This window comes from Paroedura picta, chromosome 5, assembly GCF_049243985.1.
Source record: "Paroedura picta isolate Pp20150507F chromosome 5, Ppicta_v3.0, whole genome shotgun sequence".
NCBI classification, from domain to species: domain Eukaryota; kingdom Metazoa; phylum Chordata; class Lepidosauria; order Squamata; family Gekkonidae; genus Paroedura; species Paroedura picta.
In genome coordinates, this window is record NC_135373.1 from 15,077,655 (window position 1) to 15,102,329 (window position 24,675).

General features: G+C 49.2%; 1 protein-coding gene across 2 annotated transcripts in view; it reads right to left on the reverse strand.

Moving 5' to 3' along the window:
* AXL (AXL receptor tyrosine kinase) overlaps nucleotides 1-24,675 on the reverse strand; it is an 86,248-nt gene that overhangs the window by 39,089 nt on the left and 22,484 nt on the right. For both annotated transcript variants that reach the window (XM_077336603.1, XM_077336602.1), the window contains exons 5-8: nucleotides 12,394-12,474; nucleotides 9,702-9,817; nucleotides 3,671-3,866; nucleotides 1,580-1,719 (exon numbers count right to left, since the gene is read on the reverse strand). In XM_077336603.1, coding sequence (XP_077192718.1) covers nucleotides 1,580-1,719; nucleotides 3,671-3,866; nucleotides 9,702-9,817; nucleotides 12,394-12,474 — 533 coding nt within the window. The remainder of the gene's footprint in view (nucleotides 1-1,579; nucleotides 1,720-3,670; nucleotides 3,867-9,701; nucleotides 9,818-12,393; nucleotides 12,475-24,675) is intronic.

Genomic DNA, 24,675 nt, shown 5'->3' on the forward strand with positions numbered 1-24,675 from the left:
CTCTGCTTTAAACGTCTCATCCAGATTAGAATCATAAATCAGCCATTCATCTCCTTTTATCTGGAATTCAAATCTCTTTCTTGCAAATCTTGATACAGAGATCACAGAAGGTACATAAAATACATCAGACATACTGTATTCCACAGTATCACTGCTGATTCCTCTGGTATGAACTAAACAGTCTTTTATTATTTGCTAACACAATTTCTGATCCAGAATCACAAATAGAACCTTCAGTTCCACACAACGATTGCACAGAGTTAACACATGGCATTTTCTCTTGTCTTTGTCAGCTTCCTGCCTTTTACATTCAATGCTGGCCCGTACATTTGAATCTGACTGCTCTTTCGTTTCGTTTGTGACCCGGTTTCCTACCATGGCAACAAACAATCTCTCTTTGATTCAGTTGCAAAACAGACATGTTGTTACTGCAACTTAGTTTGGGAAGAGGGAGCATTGCATCATGGGCTAATGAAGAAATTGAATCATTCATTTCCCTGTTTCTTGCAGAACTGGACGCTTCGTCTCCATTTTCTCCCATCTTGGTTGGCTGCTTTCCAAAAAGGTCTCCAGAGATTATGCCACACTCACACGCACACAGGCTGCTTCTCATTTGCAAAAAATCAGCTCAGCACATACTTGTTTAGCGATCAGAGGGCCTTCTCTTTCTGCAGCTTCCTGCTCCAGCACAGAAACGTAATCCGTCTTTTTTGCAAGAAAAAAAAAGTGATCTCCAAAAATCTGCTCAGAGGCCGCTGAACTTAACTTGTTCCAGGCCTGTTTTCTGTTTTAAACTATTTGATTTATATACCACCACTCTCGGCATGGCCAGCTTGTGGCGGTTTACAATAAAAATATATAACATTTAAAAGCCAAAACCCAATAAAACATATACAATAAAAATAACCACTGACAACAACTTGATGGCGGCAATCCCTTCCCTACTCCACTCCAGCCACAATAGGGTGACTCCATCTTACAGGCCCTGGGGAGTCAGGCCCTCAGCTCTTCTGGGAGCTCATTCCGCCAGGTGGGGGAGAGGTCCAAAAAGGCCCTGGCCCAGGTTGAGGCCATTCCTGGGGGCCCAGAATAACCAGCAGATTCATACCCCCCTAGCGACAGGCCCTGCGGGGGAGCATAGAGATAAGCAGTCCCGCAGATAGGTAGGACTCCATACACTCTGAATCGCACAACCCTAGATCATGAAACATTTAGCCATAACTCTTTAACATTTCAACATTTGACTGTGACCCAATACAAGACTAACATGTAACATATTCTCACACAGAGCTTGTCTTCTGTCGTACCATGGCGATCCCTGTGCGGGGGTTGCAGCTGCTGCCAAAGTAACTTTGAAGAAAATCTGCACAACCAAGCAAACTCTGATGGCCAATCAGAAGCCCTGCTGGGCAAATGCACCACCTGGACCCACCCACTTTGGCAGGAGTCAGGATACTTTCCTGCTAGTTTTCTCCATCAGGAAGGGTTACAATAAAGAAAGCAGACAGGACCCAGAAGTGGCAGGAAGGAGCATGGGACTACTGGGAATAAAATCCTTTCCCCTGTAAGGAGCACTCACCTCGGGCAAGTCACCTTTTTGACAGATGAGTTTGTACCCAAGTAGGACCCCGTTGACGTTGCCTGGCGGATCTCCCCACTGGACGATGGTGCAGGTGCCATTCTGGAAGGCCGTGATGTTCTCCGGGGCAGCTGATGGCACTGAGGAGGACAGGATGCATCGTGACGGGCACCCCGATCCACAGGGGCTTGCGAGAGGGCCCTGTTCCCCAGAATGCACTTTGGCGTCCACACTCTGCTCCCAGGTTCACAGAATGCATTTGGGGAAGGAGCACACCTGATCATGCTGTGCTATGGAATTATTGATTAGGATTAAAAATTTATGCAAAGCAGGGGTCCCCATTTTTCAACTTGTGGTCACCTTTGGAGTTCTGACACTGGACAATGGGTACAGCCACAGAACAGCTGCATCAAGAGGCAGAGTGAGGTTATGCCTGCCTCTAATGATGAGGGCATTTCCGCACACGGGGAATGTAGTGGGTCAGGCACCGTAGGTGGAATATTCTGGCCCCTCCAGATGATGTTGCTTACCTCTGGTGACCAGCTTGCGCCATTTTAACCCATGACAGGGGGAATCCCAAAAAGTCAATTTACATCCCGGAAAAGCGCAATCCTCTGGCAAACAAGCCACCAACAAACAGCATAAAGAAGGCTTGGGGGAGGAAATGCTTAAACCTATGCCATGCCCCCGCCCTCCTCCCTCCATTCCCTGCCCAGCGATGGCCCCCCACCATGTCAAACAGCATAATTCTCCTGTTAGGTGTGCCTACCTCTGTGCAGCCTTCCCATTTTCTTTGATCTGCAGACCCCCATCCCATCCACTGCTCTCTTCCCCCCCCTCCGCCAGTCCATGCTAATCCAGTCACCGACACTTTCTCTCCGGGGGGGGGGGGGTCTGCCACCTTCGCCGTACCCTCCCCTGGCTGCCAATGGCTTGCGCAGCATGTGGGGGAGGGGAAGACGCGGCAGGGAGATTGTACTGTACTGTACTATATGGAGGGGGGTAAAAGTGTGGTTCGCTATTGCAGGGGGGGAGGCGTCCCGCCATTTTGGCCACTGTGCGGAAAGCCTCTCACTTCATCCTGTCAGGCAGAAGCCTGATAAAATGAACATATGACTTTAAAACATTTTCTTGCACACAGCTTGTCTTCCGTCATACGGTGTAGACTTCTGAACCAAACGCCCCAATTTATGCCTCTGCTCAACCCCAAGGGATACTGAATAGCCCCAGCTGATTTGCAACATCTTGGACTGTGAATTCTGACTGCGCCGCAGAGCTCACGCCTACGCTGTAGCGGCAGACCCTTCCGCTCCGTCTCCCTCACTTCTAGACTTCCTGCGCTGTATTGGCTGAACAACATGGCAGATAATCTTCTCAGCATCTTAGATAAGGAAGTGGCCCTAGAGGCCCAAGGTTACAGTCTATGGCAGGGGTAGTCAAACTGTGGCCCTTTAGATGTCCATGGACTACAATTCCCATGAACCCCCGCCAGCAAATGCTGGCAGGGGCTCATGGGAATTGTAGTCCATGGACATCTGGAGGGCCGCAGTTTGACTACCCCTGTTCTATGAAGAGTCTTGACCCAACCCTGCAGGGTGCTGCCAGCCCAATCACCTGAGAGCCTTTGTTTGCACTGGCCCAAAGAAAGAAGACAGGCAAAGAAACAGTACCTGTCTCTCCCCCCCCTACCAGGGTTAACAGGCAGAAGGGGTGTTTCCAAGTAACATTACAGCACAAGGAGGCAGTGTTAACCCTTGCTCCTCCTGCACCATGGCTCCCTGTTTGAATCAGGCCCTTCACGAAGCCATGTGACCCTTTTTAAAAATCCACTGATCAATCCTTAGGTCTTCTGTGACCACTACAGGAACTAGTGTGTCGGTTTCGTTTGCTTCCCAGAGACCAAAACAGAACCAGGAGGTCACAAGGTTGCAATGTGGGAGTCCAACGAGGTTCCAGAAGACCTGAGCTCAAGTCCCTGTTCTGTCTTAAAGGGTGACCTTGGAGTAGCCATGCTCCTTCCACCTCCCCCCTACCTTGCAGGGTTGTTGTTGTGCGGACAAAACACAACTAGCTGGAGAAAAAGGGCCTCACCTCCTTCCAAGGTTTTCATAGCAACCCAGTGAGTCCACGGAGAGTTTCCCATTCTGGACCGACAGGACACGCGCACGTGGTAGGAGGTGAAGGAGGTCAGGTTGACCAGGGAGTGGCTGAAGGGGGGCACGTTGAGGTTCTGATTATAGAGAGCCCTCTCTGAGACAGTGCTGAGGGCCTCATCCGTGCTCACAGCCTGGGGAAGGAGACAGCAGAGAGAAACGGAGGCCTGATGTACGGCAGGGAAGACATTTTAAAAAATAATTTCATTTAAAAATGATATGTTGCATATTACAGAACTATCAGCCGAGCAGTCATAAAATCTCTCCTTTCTAAATAGGATTCTATCGTTACAAGATATGGAGGGACGGCTGAACAGTATCCCTATAGCAGAGGGGCTCTGTCTTCATGGGCGAACAGTCCCAAGACATTCTTCCCCATATTATCTCTGCTTATTGCTCTTTGATTAACAATATATTGTCCACTTTTCAACCTGAACTGGATGGAATAACAATTTTTAATAGACTGCTTGTATTGCAGTGTCTTTAGAATTAATTCCACGGTCTTAACGAAACGGAGTGATGTATATACTTGCACATAAGCAGACCCACATATAAACCGAGGCCCCTAATTTTACAACAAAATCTGGGCAAACTTATTTACTTGCATATAAGCTGAGGGTGGGAAATGCTAAGATAAAAGAAGAAACACTAGGAGAAAGAAACAGTAAATCCCAAAGCACCCCCAAAATCCATCCCACCCCACCCACAGAAACCAAAAGAATAGTTTGGAAGAAGTGATTAAAAAGAGGAAGAAGAGAAGGCAAAAAGAAAGATCAGAACACCTCAGTCAAACTGTTGATATCCTTCAAGCTGCCAGAGCAAGCTCAGCTTGCAATACACATTTGCAATAGGCCATGCAACAATTGGCTGGCTGGAGCAGGCTTTTATTTCACAGAATCATAGAATCATAGAGTTGGAAGGGGCCATACAGGCCATCTAGTCCAACCCCCTGCTCAACGCAGGATCAGCCCTCAGCATCCTAAAGCATCCAAGAAAAGTGTGTATCCAACCTTTGCTTGAAGACTGCCAGTGAGGGGGAGCTCACCACCTCCTTAGGCAGCCTATTCCACTGCTGAACTACTCTGACTGTGAAATTTTTTTCCCTGATATCTAGCCTATACCGTTGTACTTGAAGTTTAAACCCATGACTGCGTGTCCTTAGCTCTGCAGCCAATGGGAACAGCATCCTGCCCTCCTCCAAGTGACAAACTTTCAAATACTTAAATAGGGCTATCATGTCCCCTCTCAACCTCCTTTTCTCCAGGCTGAACATTCCCAAGTCCCTCAACCTATCTTCATAGGGCTTGGTCCCTTGGCCCCAGATCATCCTCGTCGCCCTCCTCTGTACCCTTTCAATTTTATCGACGTCCTTCTTGAAGTGAGGCCTCCAGAACTGCACACAGTACTCCAGGTGTGGTCTGACCAGTGCGGTATACAATGGGACTATGACATCTTGTGATTTTGATGTGATGCCCCTGTTGATACAGCCCAAAATGGCATTTGCCTTTTTTACCGCTGTATCACACTACCTGCTCATGTTTAGCTTACAATCCACAAGTACCCCAAGGTCTCATTCACACACAGTGTTACCTAGAAGCGTATCCCCCATCCAGTAGGTGTGCTTTTCATTTTTCTGACCCAGATGCAGAACTTTTCAATTACCATGTATACCCGCATATAAAGAGCCTCTTGTGGCGCAGGGTGGTAAGGCAGCAGACATGCAGTCTGAAGCTCTGCCCATGAGGCTGGGAGTTCAATACCAGCAGCCGACTCAAGGTTGACTCAGCCTTCCGTCCTTCCGAGGTCGGTAAAATGAGTGCCCAGCTTGCTGGGGGGTAAACGGTAATGACTGGGGAAGGCACTGGCAAACCACCCCGTATTGAGTCTGCCAAGAAAACACTAGAGTGCGTCACCCAAAGCGTCAGGCATGGCTAAGTGTTTGCACAGGGTATGCCTTTAACTTTACCGGCATATAAGCTGAGGAGGGCTTTTTCAGTGTGAAAAAAAGATGCTGAAAAATTAAGCTTATACGCTATTTTATCACAATATTATGTAAATTTTGCATATCTTATTCCTAAATAAGGGCTTCTGTATCCACAGAGCGATTATTCTTAAAGATATTACACTATTTTAAATACAAAACAAAAATGAAGAAAAAAGCACCAAATCTTTTTCTAGTAAACGGCTCTTTGAAAGAGAAGACTCCATTTTCTTCTGAAATCTAAACTTAGACTGTTGTGCATCAGATATGTAAGTTTTGCCACTGTCACATATTCAGCCATCTTTTTGGACCAGTCCATAACATCTGGTGGGAAGGCATTTTGAATCTTCAGAGTGAATATCTGGTAGAATTCAGGGCCGAAACACTTCAGTTGAAAGGGGTAACAGGGCTCTTGCATTTCCCCCCAAATTTGGTCCCATGTGAGATGCTTGCTGCATTGTGTGAGCTATCACACCCGAGTTTACAAGTTTCTCCCCTACATGCTCCTTTGCTCCCTGTGAAGCCATTTCCCCCCAGGCAGAAGTTAAGCAGGGTCAGCCCTGGTTGGAATTTGGATGGGAGACCACTGAGGAAGTCCAGAGTTGCTATGCAGAGGAAGGCAGTCAATGGCTAACCGTCTCTGCCTTGACCTGGATGGCTCCAGCTGGCCTGATTTCACTAAATCTCAGAAGCTAAGCAGTTTTGTCCCTGGTGAGATCACCCAGGAAGTCCTCTGTTTGGTCTCCTGCCTTGACCTGGATGGCCTGGACTAGTCATAGAATCATAGAATCATAGAGTTGGAAGGGGCCATACAGGCCATCTAGTCCAACCCCCTGCTCAACGCAGGATTAGCACTAAGCATCCTAAAGCATCCAAGAAAAGTGTGTATCCAACCTTTGCTTGAAGACTGCCAGTGAGGGGGAGCTCACCACCACCTTAGGCAGCCTATTCCACTGCTGACTGTGAAAAGGTTTTTCCTGATATCTAGCCTATATCGTTGTACTTGAAGTTTAAACCCATTACTGCGTGTCCTCTCCTCTGCAGCCAACGGGAACAGCATCCTGCCCTCCTCCAAGTGACAACCTTTCAAATAAAGAGGGCTATCATGTCCCCTCTCAACCTCCTTTTCTCCAGGCTGAACATTCCCAAGTCCCTCAACCTATCTTCATAGGGCTTGGTCCCTTGGCCCCAGATCATCTTCGTCACTCTCCTCAGTACCCTTTCAATTTTATCGACGTCCTTCTTGAAGTGAGGCCTCCAGAACTCCACACAGTACTCCAGGTGTGGTCTGACCAGTGCCGTATACAATGGGACTATGACATCTTGTGATTTTGATGTGATGCCCCTGTTGATACAGCCCAAAATGGCATTTGCCTTTTTTACCGCTGCATCACACTGCCTGCTCATGTTTAGTTTACAATCCACAAGTACCCCAAGGTCTCGTTCACATACAGTGTTACGTAGAAGCGTATCCCCCATCCAGTAGGCATGCTTTTCATTTTTCTGATCCAGATGCAGAACTTTACACTTATCTTTATTAAATTGCATCTTGTTCTCATTTGCCCATTTTTCCATTGTGTTCAGATCTTGTTGAACTCTTTCTCTATCTTCTGGAGTATTTGCCAGTCCTCCCAATTTGGTGTCATCTGCAAACTTGATGAGTAGTCCCTCCACCCCCTCATCTAGATCATTAATAAATATGTTAAAAAGTACCGGGCCGAGCACCAAGCCCTGAGGTACCCCGCTACTCACCTCCCTCCAGTCTGATGAAACACCATTGACAACAACTCTTTGAGTGCAGTTCTCTAACCAATTCCCTATCCACCTAACTACCTGAAAATCCAGATTGCAGTCCTTCAACTTATCCATCAGAACATCATGCGGAACCTTGTCAAAAGCTTTACTAAAATCCAAGTAAATGACATCAACCGAATTTCCCCGATCCAGCAAAGTCCAATCATGTCAGATTTCAGAAGCTAAGCTGGGGCAGTTTTGATTAGTGCATGGCTGGGAGACCACTGAGGAAGCCCAGGGTTGTTTGTCTCTGCCCTGACCAAGCCCAATTTCATCAACTCCCAGAAGCTAAGCAGGATCAGCCCTGGTTAGTATTTGGATGGGAGACCACCAGGGCTGCTGTGAGGAAGGCAATGGCAAACCACCTTGGCCGTGACTTGGCAACAACATTCCACCACACAGCATAACATTTAAAAGGAGGCAGTGACAAAATGGTGGTGCTGGGAGAAAGAAACTAACAGGAACAGTTTGAGGAAGAGCTGATCGTATGCAGTAGGGGGAAGGGGAAGGATGCCCCCACCTCTTCTCTTCCATCAGATGAAATTCTCCACTAGGTTCCTCCCTCCCTGTCTACTGAGATGTAGCCCCCATTCTAGCACCTCATTCTGCTAAGAGTGAAACTGGCTCTCAGGCTCGTTCAAGTAACTTGGCAGAGTTCTCATCTATACAGTTTCAGGGAGTGGATCAAGTTGATGCTCTCCTATGAAAAAAAAAATAACCACCGCCCAAACCTGCGATTAAAAATCTAGCACAAATCTTACTCACTGATAGGCTAGATTTCTACTTGCATGGTTTAAAAAAATGGGCAAACACATACGACTGGCATCCTGTCGGTGGCTGCCTGAAATGGTAAGGTTCTCACTACTTCTTCAGGGTGAGAGCCAGCGTGATGTAGTGGTTAGAGAATCAGACTAGCATCTGGGAGACCCAGTTTCGAATCCCCACATGCTGGTAGACTTTGAACCCATCTCACATACTTCATGGTTAACCTAACAGGGTGTTGTGAAGATAAATTGGAAGCCAACTTGGGTCCTTACTGGGCTGAAAGGTGGCATATAAATGAAACAAATCCTTATCCATTGTTGCTCTATATATTTATGAAACAGCCTAGGGGGTGGGATGTGTCCGGCTGTCCAAGTTAGAATAGGCCCAATCAGGGTGCAGCCAGCTTTGTCCTGATTGGCCCTGCCCCTGCAGCTCCCGCCCTCCATCCCTGGACTCTAGCCTCTTTGCTCTCAGACGCCTCAGTGCCTGGAGCCAGCAGCAGGTAAGGGGAGAGGGCCCTGCTCAAAGTGTCGTGGTGGAGGGCTTGCTAACAAGGGCTTCTTGGCCTGCTAGGCTGGGCCTGCTGACTGCCTGCTAAGGAACTCCGTTCTGGCCCTGCTAATGAGCTGCCCAGCCCCCGCCTGCCCCACTAGATCTGGCTGCGAGCTGCAGCCCAAAGCCACCTTAAGCTGCATGGCCGGGGGCCGGGGCAGGGAGCCCTTTCAACACCCGTTCTTAGGAACCGGCTTTGAAGCTAGTAAGATAATAAAATCTACAGATTCATTTTGCTGCAGGAACAGAGCAGATCGAAGGGCCAAATGGAACAGCTGCTATGGGTTATTTGGGACTAGGATCTCTGGTGTTCTTTAAAATACTAAGAAACTTGAAGGAGAAGTAGGGAGTTCCCTGCATTGTGCAGGGGTTGGACTAGATGACCCTGGAGGCTCCTTCCAGTTCTATGATTCTGTGATTCTAAGAAGCTCTTGTAGGTTCCTTGGGGAGAGGAATACAGGAGCCATTTTAAGCATCCGTGCAGAGAAAAAGTCTCAGAAGCCCTTCTCCTGACATCAAAAGTTCTAATCACAGATCTTGTGGAGTGACCAACAATGACCATGAGAGCCAGTTGGAAAGTCCCTCTCTGTTCTCAGTTTTGTTTCCTGAGCCCTCCTGATTCCTCACTCTGGGTTTTCAGTTCCTCTTGGGGGGAGGACATCACATTTTCAGTGGTGAGGAGCGGAAGTCCGAGGTAAGCAGAAATCAGGACAGGAAATGGTTCCTAAAATAAAAGCTGCTCTCAGCTCTAGCTGTGCAAGAGCAATAGGAAGCGAGAGCGCCTTCTCCAAAAAACCTGGCACGGACTCAAACCCGGCACGGATCCAGGGCTGGCCCCTTCCAGTTGCCTGCTGAGTGTCACCATTCTTCTGCTTACCTGGATGGTACAGACCTCTAGCGGGTAGGCTCCGCTGAGACCAGGCAGCCATGCCACGTCCAAGCTATGGTCCGTGGAGCGCACCAGGGTTAAGGCATGTGGTCGTCCGGGTACAACTGAGGGAAGGCAGAAAGATCAGAGGTCAGATCCGTTCAAGCTACATAGACATTACAGGCCCCAGCTAGGAGAGAAGCTGGAAGGTCTTTAAAGACGGCTGGTTGTGTGGCCAACGTGGTCTGATAGTTTTAGCCCCTGACATTTCACTAGGAACTGGGGCTGGCACCTTCAGAGGTAGAACATGGCAAGACGGGAACACTTTGGCACAGAGAGATTCCTACCTCTGAAGATACCAGCCATGATTACTGACCAAACGTCAGGGACTAAAGCCACCAGACCACAGCCACAGAGACCAAAATACCCACAACAGCCACGTGACTCCAGTCTTGAAAGCATCCGACAATTCACTGATCTTTAAAGATTAAAAAACTTTAAAAGGGAATCAACTAGATTTGGATCAATCTGCCAACGGTTGCTAGCCATGATGACTGAGGGGGACCTCCATATTTTGAGCCACTAAATCTCTGCATCTCAGAGGCAGGAGGCAACATCCAGGGAAGGCCTCAGCCTCTCTGCCCTGTTCTTGGCCCTCCAGAGAAACTGGTTGGCCACTTTGTGCAATGGGATGCTGGATGAGGTGACCTCTGCTCTAATCCAGCAGGGCTCTTCTCACATTCTTATAGGAGATCGGATTCCGCCTTTGGCACCTTTCCTTTTTGAAAAGCAGCTTCAGGAGGCTGCCTTTGGAAGAGGGCCACAGTGCACATATTTTTGGCCTTTTGCACAACATCGTGAACGTCCAGTATTCCAGCAGCAAACCGGAAGACAGGCAGCCAATCACCTTTCTCCCTCTTTTAAAGGGACCGCGATGCAGGCTAATTTTTTTTTAATGAGACTTATGCGTTTAAACGTGTATGCATCTATTCAGCCCTCTTGCAATCCAGAGCCTTGAAGGTTTTAAAAAATGTGTTTTTTCTGGCAATTACTATTATTATTATTATTATTTATTTTTAATTTTTTTGGTGGGGAAATGGCATGCTTTATGTTGGGGATAAATTTATTTTGTGCTCTGCCTGGGCGATTGTGCACCTATTCGTGGCACCAGGCAATTTTTTTTCAAAAACGAAAAAGAAACAAAGAAAGCCCCATTCTGGGTGAAGAGAAAGCAGACTCGAGGGTGGGCAATGCAGCTGGAGATCTTGCAACTTTGGCCACTTTGGTAACACATGTGTGTTTTGTGAGTGGCTTGATGGCTGCTCTCATCCTGCTCATGCTACATGGCAGGGGGAATCCAGTTCTGTGGATTTCCCTGCAAGCACTTTAAAATAGAGGATGTAGCTGCCGGTTTGCTGCTGGAATGCTGGACGTTCACGACGTCGTAAAATATAAATATAAATATAAATATAAATATAAATATAAATATAAATATAAATATAAATATAAATATAAATATAAATATAAATATAAATATAAATATAAATATAAATATAAATATAAATATAAATATAAATATAAATATAAATATAAATATAAATATAAATATAAATATAAATATAAATATAAATATAAATATAAATATAAATATAAATATAAATATAAATATAAATATAATAACATAATCTTTAAACCGATCCTGCGGAGCGGATTAAATAAAAGGGTAAGGACTGTGGGGGAGGAGTTAGGGCGGGCCCTGTCTGGGATAAAAACTCAGAGCAGCCAATCAGGAGCCGCAAAGTGGCTCCTGATTGCCCCCTCCGAGTGTCCATCCAGGGCCCAGCAGCAAATGGGGAGCTGCGCGAAGCGCGGCTCCCCATTGACTGCTTCACCCGGCCGGGGACTCACCGCAAGGGACACCTCTCAGGTGACGCGGCGAGGCTGCTCCTGCGGCCTGGAGAAGCCCTGGCCATGCTCCGGGGTCGGGGGCCCGGTCTCCGCCCATTCCACCCCCCCCAACCCCCGGGAAGCCTTTGCCCTGCTTCCCTGGGGATGGGGGCCTAGTGCCCATTTTATTTCAGAATTAAATGGGCTTTATTTCTAGTATAATATATTTCACGGGTATTCCGCTTTCTTCCCCAGTAGGGGCCCAAGATAGCTGACATCCTTCTCCTCTTTTCTGTGGCACAATTGGGAATTCAAACCTGGATTTTCCCAGATCCTAGGCCAAACTGGCTCTCCAGATGTCTACGGACTACAATTCCCATGTGCCACTGCCAAATGGCCATGTTGTAAGGATCATGGGAATTGAATTTCATAAATATCCATAGAGCCACGGTTTAGCCACCCCTTCAACTACTACACCATTTTGAGGCTCATTGCTGGTTGGGAACCTGTAGGTTTCCTTCCATGGGGCAAACAGCATTGCTGTGTGGAGGCATTAAAAATTAACCCCACAACATAGCCCAAAGTGAAACTGGACCTCTATTTACAGAGGAAAAGTGTGCTAGTGCTCCAATTGTGGATCTTCTAGAGGGTTGCCAATCTCCAGGTGATACCTGAAGATCTCCCAGTATTACAGTTCAGGTGGCTGCTTTGGTGGGAGGATTCTATGGTCATCCTTGAGGTGGGTAAAGCGGCCGTGCTCAGGCCACCACTCTCTCCCTAGGAACGTTCACAAACATTACCACTGCCCTCTCACCTGTCACCATGGCAGTTCGCGAGGTGCTCATTCCCTTGGCGTTGTAGGCCTCACACGAGAAGGAGCTGCTGCGATTCAGGCCTGGGAGGGGGAAACAAACACAAGCCAGCATTATCCGCAAGTCATTCACAGGGCCAACAGTGTCTTGAAGTCTCTTGAAAGTTCAAAGTGTTTTTTGTGATATTTGGCACACAAATAGGCACAATTTGTGTGGCCTTCATATGGGGGTTGATTGATCAGCCTTTTCCTCAAGAATCTTCCCTCCCAACAGCCTCAATCAAGTTTGACCCTCTTCCCATTTCACAGAACCGCAAGAAAGACTGAGGCCACCTGGGGAATTCATCCCTGATCTGGAGATATGGACCTAGATCTTCTGCTATGGACTTCTCACACAAAACCAGCAGAGCCCTTTTCTCCCGCTGGTTTCAAGCAAATGGCAGAGTGCCAGACGGGTCGACAGAACTCAGATGCCTTACATATGGCCAGAACGGGCCCCTGGGCAAAGTTCTGTGAACTGGCTCCAAAGGTTTCCCACACAAGGCAAGACGGCTGTCCCGTAACCCTATTCCGTCTGGATGATGTTAGCAAAAACGTTCGTAACCGTAGAGAAGCCTTTCTAAACAAGAGAACTAAGATTAACAGCTGTGCACTCTCCCCAAGGGACCCTGAGGATCTGGAGTTCTGGAAGAAGGAAGGTGGTTTTCTAGCAGCACCCTCACCCGCCCTCTATAAGAATTTAAAATTGGATATAAGCATCTCCAGTAACTTCATAAAATCTCAAGGCCAAAATTTAGATGGGCCTTCTCAAGGGCAAGATCGAGTGGTCTTCCGTCAGCAATTCTACAAGGTAGATTTTCACATAGCCACATGTCCTTGAGACATTGTCTCTATTGTGTAGATATAAATATTCTATTATTGTAAATTATGCCTTTCTTACGCATTTTAACCCTCTTGAAAAAAATTTTCAAACACACTGTGGGCCTAATCCGGAGCCATCCTTCAGACGACAGACATAAGAGAACCTGTTGGAAATTGCTGGTCAAAGGACTGTCAATAAGTGAACTGAATGGTTTTCTAGCAGCTAATATCCTCCGGGATTCTTACAGGGCAGCCATGACAGTTAAAGACACTAGGTCGGTTTAGGTTTACCTGGTAGATATTTGCAATTGTGTTCCAGTAACTTGCTTTTCCTCCCAGCAGTACTATCCTCTTAGCAATCGTCCAGGACAGGGGTAGTCAAACTGCGGCCCTCCAGATGTCCATGGACATCTGGAGGGCTGCAGTTTGACTACCCCTGGTCCAGGACTTCCAAATATTCAAAGCACCACACATGGGCTACTTCAATAACAGTTATGGCAGCTCTGTGGTGCAGGGTCTTATCATCCCAAAGTTGCAAGAGGGGGTCTCGGAGAGAAAGGGGCTTGTCCCAGGATTGAGCCAGACTAGGGGTGGTGGCTTCCCAATTCTTGGAGCACATTCTTTCCCCCTACATATTGCAACTGCCTGGTCCCTCCAACCTCTCCCAAGTGGGCAGAACACTCCCCCCACCCCCAAAAAATATGTCAGATCTCGGAAGCTAAGCAGGGTTGGCTCCAGATGGCCCTTGGATGGGAGACCTCCAAGGAAATCCTGGGTTGCCAGGCGGAGGCAGGCGATGGCCAGCCACCTCTGAATGTCTCTTGTGTGTAAAACCCTACAGCAGGGGTGGGCAAACTGCGGCCCTCCAGATGTCTATGGACTACAATTCCCATGAGCCCCTGCCACAGTTTGCCACAGTTTGCCCACCCCTGCCCTACAGAATGGTTAAAAGTCAGCTGTGACGATGCCTCCGAAATAAAAAAAAGGTATAAATACATGAAAATGAATCACACTTCTCGGCCATCAAGGTCAGCATTGTCTACTCTGACTGGCAGCAGCTCTCCAGGGTCTCAGGCAGAGATTTTCCACATCACCTGCTGCCTGGTCCTTGGAACTGGAGATCCCGGGGATTGAACCTGGGACTTTCTGCGTGCCAAGCAGAGGCTCTCACACTGAGCCACAGCCCCTCCCCAGCAGTGGAATACACAAGACCTGCAGTATGCATGATTGAACAGAATATAACGAGTGTCCTGCAGGGAGCATTGGAGGAGATGTGTCTTTGGCATCGTTAGAATAGGAACTTCCAGTTCTCGAAATTGTCTCCTCAGTAGGAGACTTCCTGCTCCTTCCTCCCTGCTGGCCTCCACAACAAACAGAAAGAGAATAAGAGACAAAGTTGTTGCTCTTTGGCATGAAACTCTTATAGGCTTTTAAGCAGCCTTATAGTCCATGGACCTCTGGAGAGCCATGGTTTGGCCACCCCTTTTCCCTGGCATGGCCCCGCGCCCCACTCAGGTCCCTCTCTTCCTCAAGCCCTCTCCTCCCCAGGCTACCACCCCAGTCTCCAGGAATTTCTCAACCTGGCGTTGGCAACCCTAGCCTGGGTTCTCTTGCACCAGAGTGGAGAGCAAAATACATCTCTTCGCTGTGCTCCACAAGCAGCCTACCTCCAATTTCTTCTCCAGTTTCCAGTTGACAGAGAGCCCCACCCAACAATGCCAAGAGTCAGGGCAGGGCGACCCCCTCCTTTTGAGGTGGAAAAACCTCGGCTTCCCTGTGACCGGGGCAGCGAGGTCTCTTCCCCCTCAGGCCGAGGAGTAACATCTGGGGCCCAGGCCTGCGTCCCAGCTGGTATGTCCTGTTCCTTCCGCCCACCCGTCTGTGGTTTGGGTTTCTTGGCATCTGGTTCCAACCCTTTTTTTCCAAATTTCAAGTGGGATACACTGAAGGCAAGACAGCTCCCTGGTTGATTTTTCTGGCTTCAGGAAATGGAGAAAGGGGAAGGCATGTCCCCTCAGCTGCTGGGAAAAGCTGCCTAGAAAAGCTGCCTGGGTAAAGCTGCAGCTGGCTAGCCAGTTAAAGTTGGTGAAAGGCTGCCCGGGCCGCCCCATTCTCCAGTGGTAGGGTCCAGGATTACCCCCAGGGACGCTGGGTAAGTAGTGTTTGGGGTGAGCTGATGACAGTGCTCTCCTCTCCTCTGTTGTATCCTACCAACAACCCTGTGATGTAGGCCAGGCTGAGAGCAGACGCATGGTCCAAGGTCACCGAGCAAGCTTCCATGGCAGGCTGAGGATTCAAACCCAGGTCTTCCAGATCCTACTCCAACACCATGCTGGCTCGTTGTAGCACCAGATGCCAACGACGCACTCGGAACCCAGCAAACACGCTGCATCCCTGGAGAGTGGGAGCACACTCAATGCTGTGGGAATGCCAGAAACTGGTGGGGGTGGCGGTGAAGAAAAGTCTGCTGGAGTCTTCCACCATTCACATGTTTTGTTTTGTTTTGTTTGAAAGTTTAGAATGAGCGAGCCATTCATTTTTCACCCCTCTCCATCTGCATCGCAGCTCTCTTTCCAAGAAAGCAGTAGGGGAAGGACATGCAACCTCTGACTGTTCAAACTTTAAAAGTGATTTCAGTGGAAGGGAGTCTGTAACAAATGACGGCACCATCACTAGCCAGTAGACTCCCCCCCCCCCCCACCGACGGTGATTATGCAACATGCAGTTATGATAGCTGGACAATATGGGCTCAAGTTTGCTGCAGAAATAAAAGACGATTTCATGTTGGCACAAAATGTCATCCCCCCCCCCCACTTGCACACATGCTCCCTGCCGACTGACTAAAAGTAGGAGGATCTTCCACAGCTGAACATTTCACTTTGCACATGTAGTTGTTACTACTCTTTTGAGGGAAGGCCTGGTGTTAACAATGCCAGCCCTTGGGGACAATGGATGCTCTGTTATCCAACCGCCCCATTCCTGCAAGGGATGAATCAGCTCTTGGGCACCGGGAGTCTGCCACCTGGGCAAACAGATGGGAAAACAGATGCAGACAGGCAAGCCACAGAGAGGGGAAGGACAAGGTTGTCCCAAAGGTTGGGAAGAAGTTGGGTGGCCAAAGGCCTGGAGACCTTGGGAGGGAAGTCAGGAGTGGGCAGGATTTGGGGTGGGGAGGGGCCTCAGTGGAGTATAACACTAAGGAGTTGCCAGAATCCCCAGGTATTTCTGCCATGATTTTATTCTGTTTTATTCTGATGCTTGCAAGGCCTTGTTGTGGCCTAGCCTATTTGCCTTGAGGTAACACAGACGCTTTGGTTTGACACGCCAAGGTTGATTTCCTGCCACTCTGTTTTATGCCTCCTCACCCTCCTTTCACATTCCTTCCCCTCCCTTGTTTTAGTAGTCTGTAGTTCCCAGACCTTCCTGTTCCGGGTGGCCAAATGATTATCTCTATGTTTTGACTTCTTTTAGCTGTGCCTAGTTCGAACTCCCAAGGGGGGAGGGGGGGGACAAATCCCTATATTGGTTGCCCTGTGCTTTGTACCTCAGTCCTGACTATGCTTTCAATGTGGATGCTTGCATTTTCCTAAAATAAAGAAACGTCATTTCCATGATTTAGAAATCAAAGTCTCACAGGAGTCCACCAGCCTAAGCAGCCCTTTTCTCCAGGGGAACTGATCTCTGTCGCCTGGAGAGGAGCTCTAATTCCAAGGGATGCCCAAGTCCCATCTGGAGGCTGGCATCCCAATGAGGCAGCTTCCTGGGTAGAAATCCTACTCCATTCATGTCTCCACGGATCAGCTTGGGCTGCGGGCTGTCACGGGCCCATGGAGAACTCCGCCCCCTAAGTGCATTCCACCTCGCTCTCCAGATCCCTGAATGATCACGCTTCACAGGAGCCCCCGACCCACCCTGTCCAAGGGTCATGCCTCCGCACCTGAGGGGCTCACCAACTCCCCCAAGTCAGCACCTGCTAGGAGCCAAGCTCGGCCTGACCTTCCCACCCCAAGAATGGCCATCTAGCAGGAGATGTGACGCCTGGGGTTCCTCCCCCATGCTGAAGCCAGAGAGCACCGCTTGGAGAGGGAAACGATAAGGGAAATGTCTCCTGCCTTAATTCCTGCACATCAGGAGGTGGGAGACGTTGTTCCATTTTTGACTGGCCTTTCTCTGTTGCCTCTTGCTGTGCAGGAATCAAAGCAGGAGACATTTCCCTTATTGCTCTGCCTCCGGAACCAGGAATAGCTGCTCCTGTTTAAATCTCTGTGCTGAGTCTGTAGTTGCTGTAGGATGTTTTGGGCTGATCCTGCGTTGAGCAGGGGGTTGGACTAGGTGGCCTGTATGGCCCCTCCCAACTCTATGATTCTATGATTCAACCAAGGACCAAGCTTGAGATCCGATCCCATCTGCCAGATCCAATCCAGTTTAAAGTGAAGCTGACCAATAGCGGGCACTGGTGGGAAGATCTATGGTGGGGCTTGTGGATATAAATTGGGCTGGGTGGTGATTTCTATGGTTCAGTTTTGGTTCTTGTTCCATCCTGCGGGGGTCACAGCAAAGAGCAGAAAGGAACTCCCCATGTCCTGGTGTTAGAGCCCATGGATCTAACACTCTGCATGCCTGGGAGCCCCCAAAATAGCAAAAGCAGATATAAGCCTCGATATTTCAAAAATCCGCACCAGTAAATGTGCAGATCTCTGCTTTTGGTGAATTAACTTGCTGCCTCGTGCCTCTAATGCTGTAGCAAAGTAGTCTTCCCTTTGCTGTAGCAAAGTAGTCTTCCCTGATGTTCCCAGTTGCAAGGCTGGTCAGTGACTGCGCTCCATAAGCCCTAATTTCTCTCAGCAGAGATTTGCCTCTTTTTATTTCCCTCTCCTCTGCTGTCTCCAATCCTTTCTCCCACCTCCCCTTTCAAGAAAAGAAAGAAACTCCTGCCGTAGTTGGCACCCCTCCCCACTCTGAGCTTTCCCCAATCGAGTGCAGAACACTTTCTGTTTCAATTGGGGGGAGGGAACAGAGAATGACCCAAGTTCAAATTGATCTGAATTCAGCAGGATCCACAACAGAAAAAACAAAGTGCAGAATCAGCCCTGTACTCCATGCCTAGAGGGGACCGCAGCTGCTAAGACTTGTGACATTGAAGCTGAGAAAATGCATTTTTGCCCTGTGAGTCTGCCTATAGCAGCAGAAAAAAGCTGGATTCCAAGAACACCTTTAAAAGGTAACCAGAAATCTGTGGTCACAAGGCGGGATGTGCCACCACCGCCGCTGTGGCAGCGGTGGCGGCAGGCGGGCCCTCCCTTTCCCCCTCCCCGACCCTTAGAAGGGCGGCGGCGGTGGAGGCAGGCGGGCCTCTCCCCCTCCCTCCTCAACTGGCCTTAGGGCGGCGGCGGCGGCCCGGGAGGTCTGCTTGGGGGCCTCCTGAGCCAAGGCTGCCTACTCAGCTGCCTGCTGCATGGCAAAAAAAGCAATAAATAATTTTAAAAATAATTTAAAAAAAATATGAGAACGGCACGGGACACGGAGCAAATGCCCCAAAGCGGGACAGCCCCACCAAAGGCGGGACAGATGGTCACCTTATCTTAAATACCAACAAAATGTGTGGCAGGGTACATAGCTAAGACCCTGCCACAAATGTTGTTTGTCTTTAAGGTGTTCCTGGAGCTTGGGGTTGGAAAATTCCTGGAAACGTTGGGGGTGTAGCCAGGAGGGTGCAGCATTTGTGGCAGGGAGGGACTTCAGTGGAGTATAATGCTATGGAGTCTGCCCTCCCAGGCAGCTGCTTTCTCCAGACCAGGGTTAGTCAAACTGCGGCCCTCCAGATGTCCATGGACTACAATTCCCACGAATTATGGGAATTGTAGTCCGTGGACATCTGGAGTGCCGCAGTTTGACTACCCCTGCTCCAGACGAACTGATTCTGTTCTGGAGATCTGTCTGTCGTCATTCCAGGGGTTGTGAGTGTTCTGCATTGAGCGGGGGGGGGGGGGAGTTGGACTAGATGACCCAGGAGGTCCCTTCCAACTCTGTTATTCTATGACTCAGGGGAACCCCAGGAACCACCTGGACTCTTGTTTTTTTTTACAACTGACTGAACTTGTAGAACTCACCACTACTTGGCATACTGATGGCTGCTCATTTAAGCAGATTGCCAAGGCAGCTTCTCGGAGGAGAGGTCCACCGATGGTGATTAGACAAAATGATGAAGGGAAACGTCCCTGTGCCAAAGCAGCAGCCCTTGGGACCACCATGTTGTTTTTAGATTTCTTGGGGACAACCGGGTGGCTACAGGGGAATGCAAGATGCTGGTTCTTCCGAGGAAGCTCTTCATCAGCTCCCAAAAAAGTGGGCCTGTTCTCTCCCCCCCCCCCCCCGCATCCTGATGCTGCTCCAGTGAGGCTCACGTGCTCCCTTCTACCTCGCCTCTGCCTGCCTGCACCTTTTCTTCCTCTGGCTCATCTGCCAGGCAGTCACGGCTGCTGGTGAGTCAGGGCAGGGGAACGCAGAGCAGGAATGACGCCGCTTTGAGTCAAGGGATCGTGCCAGAAATGCGTGAGGCCTCATCTCCCCTCCTTCCCCCTCCGCCCTGCACTGTGCATCTGGCAAGGCTTAAGAAACCTTTATGCTGGAAAATGCACTCAGGAGTCTGGGCCATCTCTTAGTTGGCTAGCCTGAGGATGGCAGAAAGTGACCAGTCCTGCCATCTTCACCCCCTTCCCAAGTCAACAGATGCCCCTATTCTGCGCTGCAGTTCAGGAATGGACCCGGGCGTCCAACTATTCCCTTGGGGGCCAGCCTCTGGGGGGTGGGGAGACTGTGGCTCTCCAGATGCCCATGGACTACAATTCCCATAAACCTCTGCCAGCATGATGCTCATGGGAATTGTAGTCCATGGACAGTTGGAGAGCCACAGTTTGGCCAACTCTGCAGCATATATGGGCATGTCAACCTCCCCTCCCCTCCCTAAATGGTCAATGAGGGGCCTGGATGGGGGGGGAGAGGGGCCCTGGGTGGGCGTGTCCACAGCTCTGTTTTCCAACCATATTCTCCTGGATTGCACCACTTTTGGGGTTTAATCATAGAATCATAGAGTTGGGAGGGGCCATACAGGCCATCTAGTCCAACCCCCTGCTCAACGCAGGATCAGCCCTAAGCATCCTAAAGCATCCAAGAAAAGTGTGTATCCAACCTTTGCTTGAAGACTGCCAGTTTCTTGAAGCCTGAAGAATGTTTCAGGGGTTTCTCAAGAGTAAAAAAACTGAGAAAGGCTGATCTACTCTACAGTATGCCAGTTTCTCCTGGGAAACTAATTGCCGCATTCTGGAAATGAACTGTCCTTCCAGGAGAACTTCATCAGGCCTTGTATGGAAGTTGGCAAACCGGGATTCCTGCCTCCTTTCCCACTGTCCGCTCCAGAACCTCACATTTCTGTTCATGCCACAAGCGGAGTCTGTCCACACGAAATCCACCGTCTGCCACAGTCACTCCATCAGCCTCATTCTCTCCACATACATAAACCAGGGCTTACTCCTGAGTAAACGCATGGAGGATCACAGCAGGGAAATGCCGGGGCTGCCTGGTTTGCTCTCCCGCCTGTGTCCGGAGGAATGCAGCTGCACCACAGACGCTCTGGGGAGGCACTTCCTCTCAGGGCAGCCCTGACACAGCTGCTGATTCAGCCAAAGGAAAAATGCCTCTGGCCAAAGCAGTAACCCACAGTGCCCCGCAGACAAACATCCGCTGCCCCCCTGGCAAAAAGTGGGGGAGGCTGTGGTCAGGATGCTTGGAAGGCCTTGGGAGGGGTCCAGAGCTCTGGACCAAGTGGTCAACGGCTTTCAAAAGGATGGGAAGAAAAACCTCTGCTGCACAGAGATGATGAGGCATTCCATCCTTGCAGGCTTGAGCAGGGCTTCGTTTGCAGCCAAGCAGACTGCCCAGTCTAGGCCTCAGAACCTGGTTTCCCAATCAGAGGCCTGAAGCCTGTGCTTAATCAAAGAAACCTCTGATTGACTGACCTTCAAGGGGCTTTATTAATTATGTATTTAATTCATTTATAGCACCCCCTTTCTCCTCAAAGCGAATCACATCATCATTTTCCTCTTGTGTCTTTTATCCTCACAACAACCTTGCTGAGAGTGTGTCTCGCCCAAGATCACCCAGGGACCTTCCACAGCATGACCCATCCAAACCTGGGGTCTCCCAGATCTTAGGGTTGGCAGGTCCAAAGCTGGGAGACACTTGGGGATAAGGGAGGGGGTGCCTCAGGAGGAGGGGGCTTGGGGAGGGAGGGAGCTTCGGTGTGGTATGGTGCCGGAGAGCCCACCTTCCAAAGCAACCTTAGCCTGACATTTTAACCACTACCGCCAAGAGTGGCAAAACTTTGGCTCTCCATAGACTACATATACTATGAGCTCCTGCCAGCCATTGTAGTCCTGGAGAGCCACCGTTTGGCCACCCCTGCTACACCGTATTGGTTCCCAAAGCAGCACCGAGAAGGGGCTAAATGAGAGGGAGATAAAGTTGCCAGCCTCCAGATGGTGTCTGGAGATCTCCAGGAATTAGAACTGATCTCCAGAGGAGATCAATTCCCCCTGGAGAAAACAGACCCTTTGGAAGGTAGACTCTGTGACATTATGCCCCACTCAAAGTCCCTTCCCTCCCCAAATGCTGCGTTCATCAGGATTCCCCCTTGCCTAATGTGACCATACGTCCAGAGAATAGCGGGGCAGTCCCGGGATTGCCCCCATTGTCCTGTGTCCCGGAACATTGTTAGATTGCCCCGCGGCGTCCTGGAGTCCGGCGTTCGTGCTCAAGAGCGTCTGCCGTTTGTGTGGCCCCGGACGCGCTGGTCCTCCGGCGTTTTTTTTTTTTTTTTTTGGCCCTGCCTGCCCCAGCCTTGCTCAGCCCAAAGTCCCCTCCAGCACTGAGCTCAGCGCCACCCACCTCGCACGTACTTCCGTGCGTCTCCCGATCGGCTGCCACTCGGACTCCGCCTTCTTTGTTTGGCGGGTCCAGAAAGCGACATCCCATGGAGAGGAGGCGAGGCGACGTGGGAGCCGGGCCCGTTGCAACTGCGAGCGATGCAGCGAAACGCGATCTTCTTTCTGGATGCCTTTCTGGATGCCTGCCTGCCCCAGTGAGCCTCCCCACTTCTCTGCAGAATCTTCCTTGGCTGTCTGTCCTCCTAATACCAGCCCTGCTTAGCTTCCCAGTTGGAGGGGGAGGGGGGCCCATCCTGCCTTTCAGCCCATGAATTCTGGTCACCTTACCCTTGCCCCAAATCTCCAGGTATCTGCCAATCCAGAGTTGGTTACCCTAGAATTCAGGGGCTCATGGGAATTGGAATCTATAGACATCTGGAGAGCCACAGTTCGGCTTCCCCTGCCGTAGATGAGAATCATGGAATCATAGAATAGAATAATAGAATCATAGAGTTGGAAGGGTCCTCCAGGGTCATCTAGTCCAACCCCCTGCAGAATGCTAGCCTCTGCTAGGCTCTGCTTAAAAGCTTCCAAAGAAGTACTTTCCTCATACGTTTTGGTCTCCAAACCCCTCACCATTTTCACTGCTCTCCTCTGGACACACTCCAGTTTCTCTATATCTTTCTTCAATTGTGATGCCCAAAACTGAACATAGTACCCCTAGTGAGGTCGAACCAGAGCAGCATAAGATTCAAGTAGGTAGCCGTGCTGGTCTGAAGTAGCACACGAAAGCTCACGCCTTGAATAAATCTTTGTTGGTCTTTAAAGTATTGTTGCACTCAAATTTTGCAGAGCAGAATAAAGTGGAACCATCACTTCATGCGATCTGGACATTATACTTCTTTTGATATCGCCCAAAATCCCATTTGCCTTTTTAGCCACTGAGTCACACTGATGACTCATGTTCAGCGTGGTCTACTAAGACCCCCCCCCAGATCCTTTTCACACGTACTATTCCCAAGACAAGTCTCACCCATTCTATAGTGATGCATATGACCTTTCCTCCCTAAATGCAGAACTTTACATTTTTCACTCTTGACATTCATTTTATTCATTTCAGCCCAGTTTTCCAGTCTGTCAAGATCATCCTGTATCCTGATTCTATCTTGTGCTGCGTTAGCTACCCCTCCAGGGGTAATCTGCAAATTTAATACGCACCCCCTCTATTCCTTCATCCAAATTCTTTATGAATACATTGAACAACACAGACCCAGGACAGATCCTTGAAGCATTAAAATAATCACTCCTCTCCGAGAGGATGATGAACCATTTACAAGCACCCTTTGGGTATGATTTGTCAACCAATTCTTGACCCACCTAACAGTAATAGGAACCATACCACATTTTGTCAACTTATCAATAAAAATATCATGGGGAACCTTATCAAAGAGTTTATGGAAATGAAGATAAACTATATCCACAGCTTTCCCCTGATCCGACAAGACAATAACTTTCTCAAAAAAAGAGATATGGGCTGATTCTGCACTTACTTTGTTTTTTTCCATTGTTGATCCTACTGAATTCAGATCTATTTGAACCCGGGTCTTCCTCCTTCCTACTCCCGCCCCCAACTTGAAAAAAAAAGTGTTCTGCACTTGATTGGAGAAGCTCAGACGGGAAAGGGGGGAGGGGGTGAAGTCCAGCCGGCATTAAAGGAGTATGCTTTATTTCTTCTCTTTAACTGACTGTGGAGAAGCCAAGTGCAGCAAGAGGCTGCTCGTCTCTTTCTTTCCTTAACAAGCTGGGGGTGGGGGGAGCCAAGCAGAGCCGGCAGCAGCCTCTCAGAGAACAAGGCAAATCTCTGCTGATGGAAGTGTGGGATTCTGGATCGCAGTCACTTTAAAACAGGGCAAAAATAAGTTTGGGGAGGGAACCACGAAGTCTTTGAACTGAGGCCCAGCCAATCAGGGACAGACTGCTTCTCTACCTCAGTGGCTTGATCAATTATACTGAGTTATATCTGCTCCTGGATATCACAGGGGAAAGTTAAGGTCACTGCAGCTCAATCATGCATGTTGCAGAGGGAAAATTTAAAAATGCCCCAAATCAAAATGGAAATCGAATTCAGTGTAGACGGAGGGGATTTATTTGGACTGGGGGTGGATAAACAGCCCCGTGCAGACTCTGCCAAGGTTCCAAGACTCTCAGTCCAAATTCCAGCTCTAGAGTTGAGTTGGCAAGATTTTCACCAGCCCCTGTACCTCTCCCTATGATCAGCGTGATGTGCCAGCATTCACAGGAACACATCCTGGCCTCCCTGCTATGAAAACTGTTATTTGCTGATTTTTGCCCCTTCAAGAAACAAGAGCAGTTGCAAGCCAATATTTTCTGGTCAGTTGGCAACCTTAGAGAGCTAGGGGAGGAGACCCAGAGGCTACTGCCACCTCCTTGATTGTCCCTCCCACACTTGGCTCACTGCGATGCCCAATGCATTTGTGACACA